We start from the raw sequence: 12400 nt of genomic DNA, 5'->3' as shown, positions 1-12400 counted from the left end.
CTTTCCCAGAGCATTTTCTCAGAATGAGGTAATGATAGCATCTAGATACCAAAATGCAATATGGAATTAGCTGTGCCAGTGTGTCTGGATAACACAGTAATGCCAGAAACCATAGAGGAAAATACTAGGAATGTTGCAAGGCCATCCAGAAGAATCAAAGTTAGCACTGTTGAATTCATCTGGTCTCTGCATGGACGCTTGCAGCTCTGGTCTGGTGCAAGAGACACCGGGGTTAAGGAGACAGAAAGCTGGAGGCTTAAGTGGAGCTGGTGAAGAAAAGCTGATGAGAAGGAACAGCCGGAGGAGCACAAGACCAAGGTTCTACAAATACATTTGGCCAGGTTGAACTACGAGATCTAATTTTTGCCCATAAACTTTATGCCTAATTCTGCCCGAGTTCCCTATATCATCAAGAGAGAAGGGCAGAGGTCTTTGAGGCTTCTTGGAGAAAGATTTTTTTTTTTTTTGCCTACGTTTAGGCGTCAGGTTATGTAGTCAAGATCTCTCTCTGCGGATTTCTGAAAGTGCCTGCGTCTCCCCACTGACTACACAGAGGAACGGGACCCACACGTTGGGACACCTCATTATATACATACTTGAAGACAACACACATATTGATGGACTTGACTCTACCCTTAATGCTTGTACAGATTCCTTCATGGGAAATTGTCTTTGTTGTACAAGCTGGACCAGTCAGGCTGAGATATACACTTTCCCTATCTTGTTGACTGAGGAAAAGACCACAGTCGATTATGATAGAAAAGTCAATTGTTTTGCTTTCTGGCTACTCAGCTGCCTCATTATTTAGCATTCTGTAAGGCCTCATTAGTCAATGGAAAATGTAGCTAAATGATCCAACTTAAAAATCAATATACAAATATGTATGGGGGATTTAAAGTGATATTTATTTACTTTCTGTATGAGAACTGAGAGGTTCCCAGAAACTGTCGTTTCTAATCTGTAATAGGTCAAGAAAACTGCATAATAAATAATAAGCGAATGTGCTCAGTCAAAGAACGTAAATTTAGTTTCCAGTTAGATCATACACCACCTAACAAACAGATCTTGTTCCCCTAAACATTGACACACAAGTAATTTTTTGCACATGAGTAGTCTCACTGACTTTTCACATAAACAAAACTTATTTACATGAATGCATGTTTACTTTTCTGTATGAATAGAATTAAGGCCAGATATTATATTTCAGTCAGACAAGTTATCTGGTTTAACAATATGGAAAAATAAGACTAGATGTTTCAGTAGTTCCTTTCGAGTTTGTGGACGGTATGATGCATTGAAATTGGTCATTTTGTTTCATAGTTGTTTTTCAGTTCAGATGTTCATTTCACAATGGTAACCTCTTATTTACCGGAGTCTTTTAACTACATTCCTCAAAGGAAAACACATAATGAAGGTAACAACATCAATAACATGGTAAATTCGTATCATTTCATGTTGCAAGCAGCGTGAGTTATATATTTCATGTTTGCCTCTGTATCTGAAACGTTCAGAGAAATCTTAGAATAGTTAGGTGGGATTACTTTTAAATGAAGAATGAAACTATTTTAAGTGCATGAGCCATCTACTTGAGTAGGATTATTTTCATCTTTTAATCTTTAGTTTATTTTTCTTGCAAAATATCTATATCAAAATTCAAAAGGTCAGGGCTACTGTCATGGTTTCCTGACTTTATCTAACCAAAAAAATTACCCTGTTATTACTTTTAAATAATTCTGAAAATATTTTTCTTAACTTTAGTAACAGGAAAGAAATTAAAATCTCCTAATTAACACAAGCCAATATGTTCTTTGCTAGCAGAGTGAAAGAAAACCTCCCAGGAGTACAAAATTCAGTAACACATAAATATAGAATAGATAAGGTATCACTTTAAAGGGAAGCTGGAAATTGATTTCTGATTAAAACAAAACATTAGAAACCACAAAGGTCCCTTCAGACCAGCAACAGAGTAGTTTCTAAGAGTAAATAACATTTTTTGTTTCTCCAAATACGTATTTTTACTATGAAAAAAACTGTAGAAGCAAAAGTGAATTAAAAAACACACAATTTAGATAGATGCATATATGATATATATATATGTGTATTATATGTGTATTATATGTATCAGTTCAATTCAGTTCTACATGTGGTAGAGCTGCTCTTAAATAAATAAAGCATTTCATGTTACCGCATGCAAACTGATTTGTTCAGCCTTAGAAAATAGACATTATTATAAGAAAAATGGTCTGATGAGCGAAGAACTGACTAAAAGAGTGATGATAATAATCCAGGGTGGGAGGCAGTTACTCATGTTGCTCCTCAAGGAACAGTGTCAGGGCTCATCTTATTTCATATATTCTTCAGTCACCTCGGCAAAAAAAAAAAAAAAAAAAACAGCATTCTGCAACAAAATGTGCAGATGACATGAAGTTGGGAAGCATCACTTATACAAGTAAAGACAGGAAATATTGTGCAGGAGGAATCAAAGAACTCTCAAGACCAGAATTATGAACAGTGAGAGGAAATGAGTATAAACTGACCATAAATAAATATAGAACTGTGAGTTTAAAAAAAAAAAAAAAACAACAAAACTGAGTAGAAAGGTTCTGGGAGTAACAGCTTTCCTACGGACATTGCATGAAGTATCCCACAACGCCCCTTACAGCAGAGCTGGATCAGTTTGCTAAAGGAATAACTGCTACATGAGGTAGCTGCGGGGTGAAAATCAGCAATGAGACCATCTGATGAATGTGATTCCTGCCAGTGCCGTGTCCCTAAGATAGCTGCGCTCATGCCAACAGCGAGCTCTTGAGTGGTCCCATTGAGGTCAATGGCTTTCAGCAGCCCTCTGGGTTTCACCGGAGCCGCTCGCATGCTTGACGCGGCACACGTGCTTAAGCACTTCTGTATCAGTAAGGCCTTTGGTACAAGAAAGTCTGAAGTGTTTTATTAGCAGCACATGTAGCACCAGCAGGATGTAGCAGTATCTGGAGTGAGGGACACCAGCTGACCAGCATGTCACATAACACTCACTTACCAAAATCAAGTCCTGTGAAAACAGGGATTGCTTCCTTCCTATTTCAAAGGAATAAGAGTTGGGTGGGAGCACCGAGGGGAAAATACACTGATTTGAAATAGCTATTTGCTGAAGTAAGAGACAGTGATAAAAAGATCTATTTTCTTTCTTTTTTTTTAATTCTATGTACTAGATTTTTTTGTATTCCTGCTTGAAAGAAGAAGATGACATTAAAGTTACTGCTTCCTGGGCACCAAAATGTTTCAGTAAGGATCTGTGAATCTTGCAAACCACAACTCAGAAGCATAAATTCATTGATGCGAGTGCATTCCCAATGACAGTCCCTGCTGTAGCCTCCAAATAACAAAACCAGATCAAGCTGCAAGACCGCTGTCATCCTGGCACTGAGAAATGATACATGCAAGGATGTCTCCCTGAGGAACTCTCCTCCATAAGAAAATAGTCCCTTGTGTGAAAAGGGGGCTGTGGCATAGCCCAGTATGATCATAAAGCAGATGCAGTAAAGGGGAAACATAATCTAAACACATTGAATTAAGTCAGAAGATAGTTTAATCCCAGCTTTGCCACTACCCTACTATATGTTACACTCAGGTCTCTGTTTTCCCACCAGTGAAATGAAAGTAATATGACTTACATTTTTCCTTTTTTCTAAGCACATAGTAATTTGTCATTGAAAAATGAAGAGCAAAGAAAAACAGCAAGATCAAACTGCATAGAGAGACTATATGGTGGTGATCCAATGAAGTAAGACCCAAAAATGAAGATTGTCACACAGTGGCGTGAGACAATATCATAAATATCCTACTCCCAATACCATACAAGTAGGTTCATAGATTGCTTCCTGAGAACTAGGATATTTTTCATTCCTGTCCTGACCTGGGATCTTTTCATTGAAAGTTACTGCAAGCACTAGAAAGTTATTGAATTTCCCAACAAATGTCAGAAAGAATTTCATGCTTTCTTAGTATTATTTTGCTGAAAACAAAAGCATGTTTTAATTAGTGGGAAATGGAGCTGATTTTAGCATGCCGTGCATGTGTACCAGTTGGTCTCTAAATACCTCACATCTGTTACACTCATGCGTCTGGTATGGGAAGTTCACAACTCGGGGAACTGCACAGACTGTTCTCACACACGAATCCTAAGAGGAAGGTTACCCTAAGCAGTTCTTGTATCTGGGTCCCGCAGTACTTGCCATACTCTGGAATTTAGTATTTTAAAGTCATCAGTAAGCAAAGGAAGTAAATACATCTAAGTTCCTTATCTGAATTTCTCCCTGTATTTAAAAACCTGAATAGACTGTCTTTAGAATTAGATTTTCAATTTAGTTTTCTTTTTAATAGTTTTATCATGGTTTCAAGGTTTAGTTAACCATCAGGGACAGTCAGGCATCCCCAAAAGCCAGTAATGTACTCTTAAATATCTTTTTCTTTGGTATCTGCCAGGAGCCTTCTTCCGCCTTTCAACAGGTATTTGTACCTCTGGCACACAGATTCCCATATGGGAAATATACTTCCAGGGAGACATTTGTCAGAGCTTTCCAATTCCAGTTATTTTATAGTAGCAGAAAATTGGATTTCTGAAAGATATAATATGATATTTTGGGGAGAAGGAGGAGAGGATATGAGGATTGATTCAATTTGATTTATAACACTCGGGAGAGGAAAGTGCCGGTGTCAGTATATTACTTTCTTTAGTTTCACAACGCTGCCAATCTGAGCAAAGTGCACTGGAAGTCAGAGGGAAATAACAGTTGTGTATTTAGATGCTGAGCTTCATAGACTTTGGTAGTTAAAATGGCTGTTAGGGAGTAACCTCCAATTAGAACCAAAACGGGTTTTTCACATTGCATCTGTACGAGTATTAAAGTGAGATCTCAGAGTGCCACAGTTCTTATCTTAAAGTTTGATCCTCTGTCAACTGCAATGTAAAAAATATATATATATACATATATATGGTCAATCTTTCCAAAATTTAAGGAGTTGTTTTTAAAGTGCATTTTCAGAGGTACATTATGTGCATATGTGAAAACTTAAAGAAAATGGACCAGATGTTAATTTCATGTACACTGAACTCAATCTTGAAAAAAGTCATTGTATCTACACTTGATTTTCCACAGTACAAACAGCAGGTTTTGGTCTACAGACTACTGTCTGTTTCTCCTAAACAGAAATTGCACACCGGGGTTTTTAGGGCAAATGACATTGCTCCTTATGTGTTTATCACTTCAGACTGAAAACAAATCCTATCTTTGAAAAACTCAGGGCCCAGTATGAGCAAGAATTTTCAGACAGCAGGATACTGATTGTTCTTTACACCAAAACCTATCGGGAAAATATGAAAAAGACAGAGGATGTTTACGGAAAAGTAATTTATGGCAACAATGCAAAAGGAAATAATAGAGACACTTTCTTCCACGTAGAATTGCTGTCACTATTGTTACAGATCGCAGGCTTCACGTTTTGCTGCAGTTTGTTGTTTTGTGTCAATAAACACTGTTTAAAAATTCCGCTTTTTCTATACAGGTGTCCAAATTCAGGTTTGTCAAACAATGTTGTGGACTCCAAAGGCCTCCGCAGGTTCAAAACAGCAGTTAGCAGCCCAGCAGCAAGAACGCTCCAAGGTCCATCAAGCACAAAGTTATCCCCTCCGTCTCGGGCGGCCCTCACTTGAAGGAGCATTGTAACTTCTGCTCTTCCTTCGATATCTGCTGCCAGATCACCTGCTAGAACCAGTTTTGTTTTGTTGTAAATGACAAGTAAGATGGTTTGTATTTCTGTGAATTCTGGAAGGAAGAGAAATACTGTAAAACAGACGGGAACGAGTACCCGACGCACTCCGACAACACGAAGAGATCCTTTTGCGCCAAAATCATGGCCATTGGTGCGCAGACAACACCCTGTAAACGAATTCTCCATGCGAGGAAGAGCCCCTGCCAAAAACCAGCCTCACCCTAATTCTTTCCTCAGAACTTTCTTTACTAACGAAGATGCGGGACAAACCAACGTAAACCCGGGTGGACTCATGAGTGCCACTCGGCTTGTTTTAGACTGTTTATCCAGAGCTTTCCAATCCTCATGTCTTCACTTCCAGGACTGCAGAAATCTTCAAAGGCTTCTTCCGCTTGATTCTTTGGCCTCTGCTCACACCCCCTTGGAAGCCTTTTTCTCCTGATGGGGAAAGCAAGCCTCTTCTCCTCAAAATTTCATCCTTAGACTCCTCTACATCTTTTCCGAAGAGGTAGAAAGCTAAATTCTTTTAAGGTATAGGACAAGAAGCGGGTATTCAGTAAGGACGGATCAGTCGTGGTGTTACTGGGTTTCAGGGCTACAAAAAGCATTTCAGATTTTGTATATATTCCTTGAGGCTCTGGCTTGACGGCAAAACCAAAGTGTCGCTTCACAGCTGGCTAAATTCCCACTGTGCTCAGTCCTAATTGAGATAACACGTACATGGACTGACGGCAGGTTTCTGAGGGCAAGGAAGGAAAAACTGGGCTCCTAACTCATGAGGGTGTTGTTTTAAAAAGGAATTATATATACATATATGTTTGCATGTTTGTATGCATAGATTTGTGTCTATACACACATACTCTTTTCACTGCGAAATACACACAGTTAAAGTAATCTAAGAGGAAATCAAAGCATGAGTCATAAGACAGTTGCACCTGGCAATGCCAAAAACATAGCAACAATTGCAGATTAAGGATGCTCCGAGCGACAATAATTTGTGACCTGGTGCCAGTACGCACCGGGCAGATGAAAACAAGTTGTAGCAAAGCTGCTCTTGGGATCTGACATGTTTATCTATTTGGCCCACATGTGGCTGTGTCTCCCCGCACTGACAGCTCCTGCAGGTTGGCAGCTTTTCAAGAGCTTGTCGGCCCTTGATAGCACGCCGGCTCCTGCGGAGACGGGCGGGTCGCGCTGCCGATCGCATCGCACCGCGATAACAGCGCTGACACACGGCCCTGCCTGCGTCGTTGGCAAGCGCGGCAGCTGCGCAGGAGGCGGGGAATTTCTTTGCGGCTCTTCCGTAAGCGTTTACCCAGCTGAGCGCGTTCTGCCTGTCGCCTGTGTTTAGGTTTCAAATAGGAAAACAGCAAAGACTTCAGGCAAACCGATAGGAAAATTCTAGAGTACCAAAGTCATCGCGCTGGTAGGCTCTTAGGAGAATTCCTAGAGAATTGCTTCTCCATCTGCTAATGCTATTAAATATGTTTCTTTTTAAGCTGCACTTCTACTGGTTATGACATAGTTGTCTTCAACTCTACTGTCTATATTTGGAATGCTGTGACAAATACGAACTGCTGCTCTTTTGTGCCTTCTTTCCCTGAATATACTTCTTTTCTGTATTTTATTCATAAGACTGAACCACACGTCCTCCTGTTCATAAATAGCTTGCAATGCTTGTCAGGTATCTCAGGATCTTTCAGGGGAAAGCTGCGCTACAGATTCTTCTATCCCGACAACAGGAGCTGTAGGCTTCTTTTCAGTATAAGTTCACAGAAATTATATTCTTGCTACAGAAAAATGACTATCTGCTTTTAAGCATTAGATATTTGTAGACTGCTAGCATTTTAGTCCTCCGCATCCTTGTCTCCTTTGGGAGGACTTTTCTGTTTTAGGCTATGGTAATTGCTGTTGTTTTATAATAAGGTTTGCAAGCACTGCAGTGGAAACCGGGAGGATTTTTTCAAGCTGCCAACTAAGGAAGTTTTCCACTAATTATACAATATATTGAATAAAAATTACAATGATTTAAGAAAATGTGAACTCAAGAAGAGCTGTTGATTTATTTCATTAGGAAAAAATACACCAGGAAATAAAACCATAACCTAATAGAGGTAAGTTAAATTAACTAAGTTAGGTAAATGATTAGGTTATAAAAAGGAAGTTATTAAATGATATATATATATATAAAGATATATGTATCATTATATTATAGAAGAGAACAGGATACGATGCTCTGCATGTTTTTTAAAATATTATTGCAGAAATATCTGAATATACAACGTCACACTCTACAATATAGTTCTACCTGGTGATTGCATCCACAGAAAGGGATATTCTGACAGTAAATTGTTTGAGATTTAGACTTCACTTTTTAGGTGCATCAGTAGTATCCTAATACAACAAATCTCTGAAACTGAGAGCTTCTTTAAACCTCTCTGCATCCACCCATCACACAGTATTACACTGGTAACGCTCACTTTGCATTCAAAGAAAGAAAAGAAAACCCAAAACTTTGCACAAGTTTTCATTCTAGTTTCAAAGCTGTAACATCTACCTCACCCCCTCAGCTCACTCTTTTAACCCTCCTTCATCAGAGTCATTAACAAACCTCTCATTTATAGGAAGAAATTTAATATTCTAATTAACTGCTTCTATCTTCAGTGGCTACATATAATCCTATATATATATATGTATATATATATATATATATATTCTTTTTTTCCCGACGCCTCTTATTCCAAGGAGTACAAAGGACACACTTCAGACCCCTGCCGTCCCGACATGTGTGGTTTCCTCGTACCGGGAAAGCCTGGAAACGAGCCGCCTGGCCCGGTGCCAAGCCAAACCACGGTCAGTCTAAACACAGCGCAGGCGAACGCCGCGTCCTGATGCTGCGCTGCTACCGGCGCTGCCCTGCAGCCCCCAAGCCACCGTGACTGATCTGCAGCCCCTCGCGCAGCTTCCTGCAGCCCATCTCTTCCCTCGCTAACATCTTTCAACCAGCCCAAAACGCGAACCCGAGAGCACCGTTTGTGCCATATTGTCTTGTGTCGCCCAAGAGGGCAAATTTATGAAGCTGTTGCTTAGCCACAGAGACCGTGGACCTCAGCACACCGTGATGCGCTGCAAAGCTTTCGAGTCTGTTTTAGCTGTTTAAAGGTCACTTGCCTCAATGTCTTATCTTAAAGACAACCGGGACAGTTAAACTGAGAAGTAGGCAGAAGGAAATATATTTGAACCTCCAAACACCCCCTTCTTTAGTTCAGATACAAGGTATCTAGGCACACACTCTCTATTCAGTTTGCCAAATGCAAATTCTCATTCCAATATACAATTTTTGTCCTGTAATATCTGCATTGACTGATTTCACTTTAATTCTCTTAGCGTCAGCTGTGTTCTGTGCTTCTTAAAAAGCACGACGTCCGCAATAATCAGTGGTGGTCTGGCGAGAGTGAATGTAACCAGCTTGAACAGCGGGTCTGGTCGCACAAGGTGCTGATGCCTCCAGAAAGCTCTGGACTAATCAATCCCTGCTGAACATGATGGGAGGTGACGGCTCTCAGCATCTCTCAGGAGGAAAGCAGCACCCCACAGAAAGAGAAACCTGCTTTTCACACACACAAAATTTGTTTTCTACAGAAAGCCTATGCCAGAAATCAATCCATAGCCTGAAAATCTGAACTATGCATAATGCAGTTATCACTAAAATACGCTGAGAAGGTGACATTTTCTGAACAAACTACTAAGCTGGAAGATGCACGTTAACCATTTGATAAAGCTTTCTAGGGAAGAAACGTCCTTTGCAGAAGTCAAAAAAGGAAATAAGATATTCAGTTCGCTACTAGAAACTGTTCAATATAGTCGCAGCATGTGCTGCATTCAAATATGCGGAGCAAAGTTCTCTCCTGTTACACCTGCTAAGTCCCTGGGCTTCAGTCATGTTAATTCAGGCTCAGTTACACTTTAGAACCGACAGCAGAATGCAGTCATTCAAAACCTGCCTGTGCTTAAAGAATATATAAAACACAGCTGAGAATTTAAATTTTCTCCAATAAGTAGCATATCTGTAACAACCAGGAAAGCAGTTTTCCTGTGTGTTCCTACACAGGCATCTGTTTTTTATATATAGCAGTCAGTTGTGTTCGCAAAAGCTCCAGTTCATCATATCTACTAGAAATACTGAAGGGTAAATTGCCATTCTATTATCCAGAGTTAACTTGTCACAGAACACAGGCAAGGGAAAGCTGTAGTAGATCCCAGTGGAAGCTTCTCCTATCAGTACTAATTCTAAATATTAATACAAATGTTAACACTAAAATTGCCACTAACATACTTATTATAATTTGAACCATCAAAATTGCCTCTGCGCTGAGTAGTATCACCGTAATGTAAACCCAGTGATGCCAGCAAGCAAGGAAAGACTTGTCCTGAGTTATCTTCTTCCAAATGCTCTCATCTGAGGAGGGTGTCCGTGGCACAAGATAAAGTAATAAACAAACACTGAGCGACATCAGCCTGTTTGCTGATGTTTGGATTTCATGCAGAGGTACCCACAAGGTAAAGGTGGATTGCCTGTTGCAGGACTTCAGTCTTACAGGAGGTCACATACCATGAGAACTTCAGTTTATTAAAGATAATCCATGTAACAACGGGAGGTGAGATTATGAAGTCCTAGTACAACGCTTTGCGCAGCGAATCTATCAGTTACCCAATGAAGCAAAAAAGAAAAAAAAATGGAGAAGAAGGGCCAAAACTGAAATTATCAGACGAAATCTGTGGAAAACAGACTGACCTTTTTTACATTTTTGTTTAAATCAACCAAGTTGAGCAGGAAGATGTGGTCTTTAGCCCCGATTAGCAGCCGGCCTCTCTCCTCATCTAGCAGCAGGGTTCGAAAATCAAGCCCCTCTGTTGAGCCCAGGAATGGGATGCAGCTGTTTGAAAGCAGTAAGTCTGTGGGAAAATGAAGAAAATCTTTATAATCAAAATGTTTACATATGACTCATTGGTGTCTTTTATAAATATATGCAACCAGCATGGAGTATGCTGGTGAGATAACTGCAGTCTTAGAGCATGTCTTTCTAGGATCATAACACAGTTCCTGTTAACCTTGGTTTTCTTTGGGGATTTTTACTTCCAAATTGGGTAATATTTACTTTCACAAAAGATTTTGCTATATGAAACATACTTAATAAATTATATATGTGACATAAAGGAATTACATCCTTAGTAATTAAAAACAAAAAAAGACGTTTGGAATAGATGCACCATACCTTTTCTCCATTGTAAAAAAAATTCATGTGTGTTTATATCACCATGTTGATGGACACATATGATCAAGAATCAGTATCTCTCAGTATTTGATGCTCTACATATAAAGCTGCAAAGTATGCCAGTACCAACAGAGAACAGTAAGGAACAGGAAGCAGCAGGTATATATGGATGCAAAGGACTGGGAGGAGACAACCATAACGTGTATAGAAAGTTTGACATGAGGTTCAGTCTGCCCATTGTCTAATATTAAGTGTTAATGGCAATATGGAGAATAGTATGTCCTGGGGACTCTGCCCTCCTTATGGAGGTGACGATGGGTGGCTTTTCCTGCATCCTCGCCCTCTCTGCGGCAGAAGTCAGGACATAGCTCTGGCTATAGCTTGTTTAATTTACCATCAAGCCTTTCCCTATTAAAAGCACAAATTTTCAGCACTTAAATTTTACTGTGATTTAATAGTGGCTTCCACTCTCCTTCAAGAGGTAATTAAGAAAAATACATTTCTCTGTGAAACTGCTGAAAGAATCTATACTTCTTCTATAAAAAAAAAAAGCTAAAGGGCCATAAAATAAGAACTCTGAAACTCTTTCCTTAATGAAGACTCTGTGGACCTAATTCTGGATGAGGACACAAAAACCATATAGAAAGGAGCACAACGAGAGCATAGTCATGTTGGGCAGCCATTAGTTTGGGGAGAACAGAAATAAACATGTGAATCAGTTCTTCCGCAAGCAAACTCTCCAAACTACAGCATTCATAAATCTCAAGACAGAAAAGCAACTCCTGCATTTAATCAAATATAAAATTAAGGGTATTTCCACCTTCCCAGCGCTGGTCGGACGGTCTGTCCTTGCTACTAGAGGGGATAGGCTTACTCGGAGCAGCACGAGTTATTCACGCTCCCTGATCATGATGAAAGTCAGTGTCAACGCTTTGCAGAGAAATTTCAGAATTGATCAAAATAAAGAGAAAATACCCTTTGGTCCTACGGTCTCTCACAAACTATGTGGCAGGAAAAACAAAGATTAAGTCCTGTTTTGGGGTAATAAACAGTACAGAGGGAGAAAAAATAATAGCATTATTCAATTAACTACTTAGTATATAATTATTACAATTATTATTTGGCTCTGTCACTTCTACTTAAGGTTGTGCGGTTTTGCCTGGCTCACTGCTGAGTGTTATAAGCGTGTGATCTGAAAACAAATTGTATTGTACTGCAGCTCCTATTCCCCTAGGTGATATTTATTTGGAAGTACTTCGAAAAATCTTACTTTACATTGGAAAATTAAATCAAATGTTAAGCTCCACACTGCTTTGCGCCAGTACTGTCCTTACTCACATATCTTTTGTGGAGCCAAA

The 12400-nt window shown here is 39.5% G+C and overlaps 1 protein-coding gene across 7 annotated transcripts in view; it reads right to left on the bottom strand.

The window, feature by feature from the left end:
- SEMA3D (semaphorin 3D) overlaps positions 1-12400 on the bottom strand; it is a 144240-nt gene that overhangs the window by 69034 nt on the left and 62806 nt on the right. For all 7 annotated transcript variants that reach the window (XM_009680516.2, XM_068920165.1, XM_068919999.1 and 4 more), the window contains one exon: positions 10562-10722. In XM_009680516.2, the coding sequence (XP_009678811.2) occupies positions 10562-10722 (161 nt within the window). The remainder of the gene's footprint in view (positions 1-10561; positions 10723-12400) is intronic.

This window comes from Struthio camelus, chromosome 1 (assembly GCF_040807025.1).
Source record: "Struthio camelus isolate bStrCam1 chromosome 1, bStrCam1.hap1, whole genome shotgun sequence".
Lineage (NCBI taxonomy): Eukaryota > Metazoa > Chordata > Aves > Struthioniformes > Struthionidae > Struthio > Struthio camelus.
The sequence above is the reverse complement of the archived record's forward strand: the minus strand, read 5'-3'. Positions and strand labels throughout refer to the sequence as shown.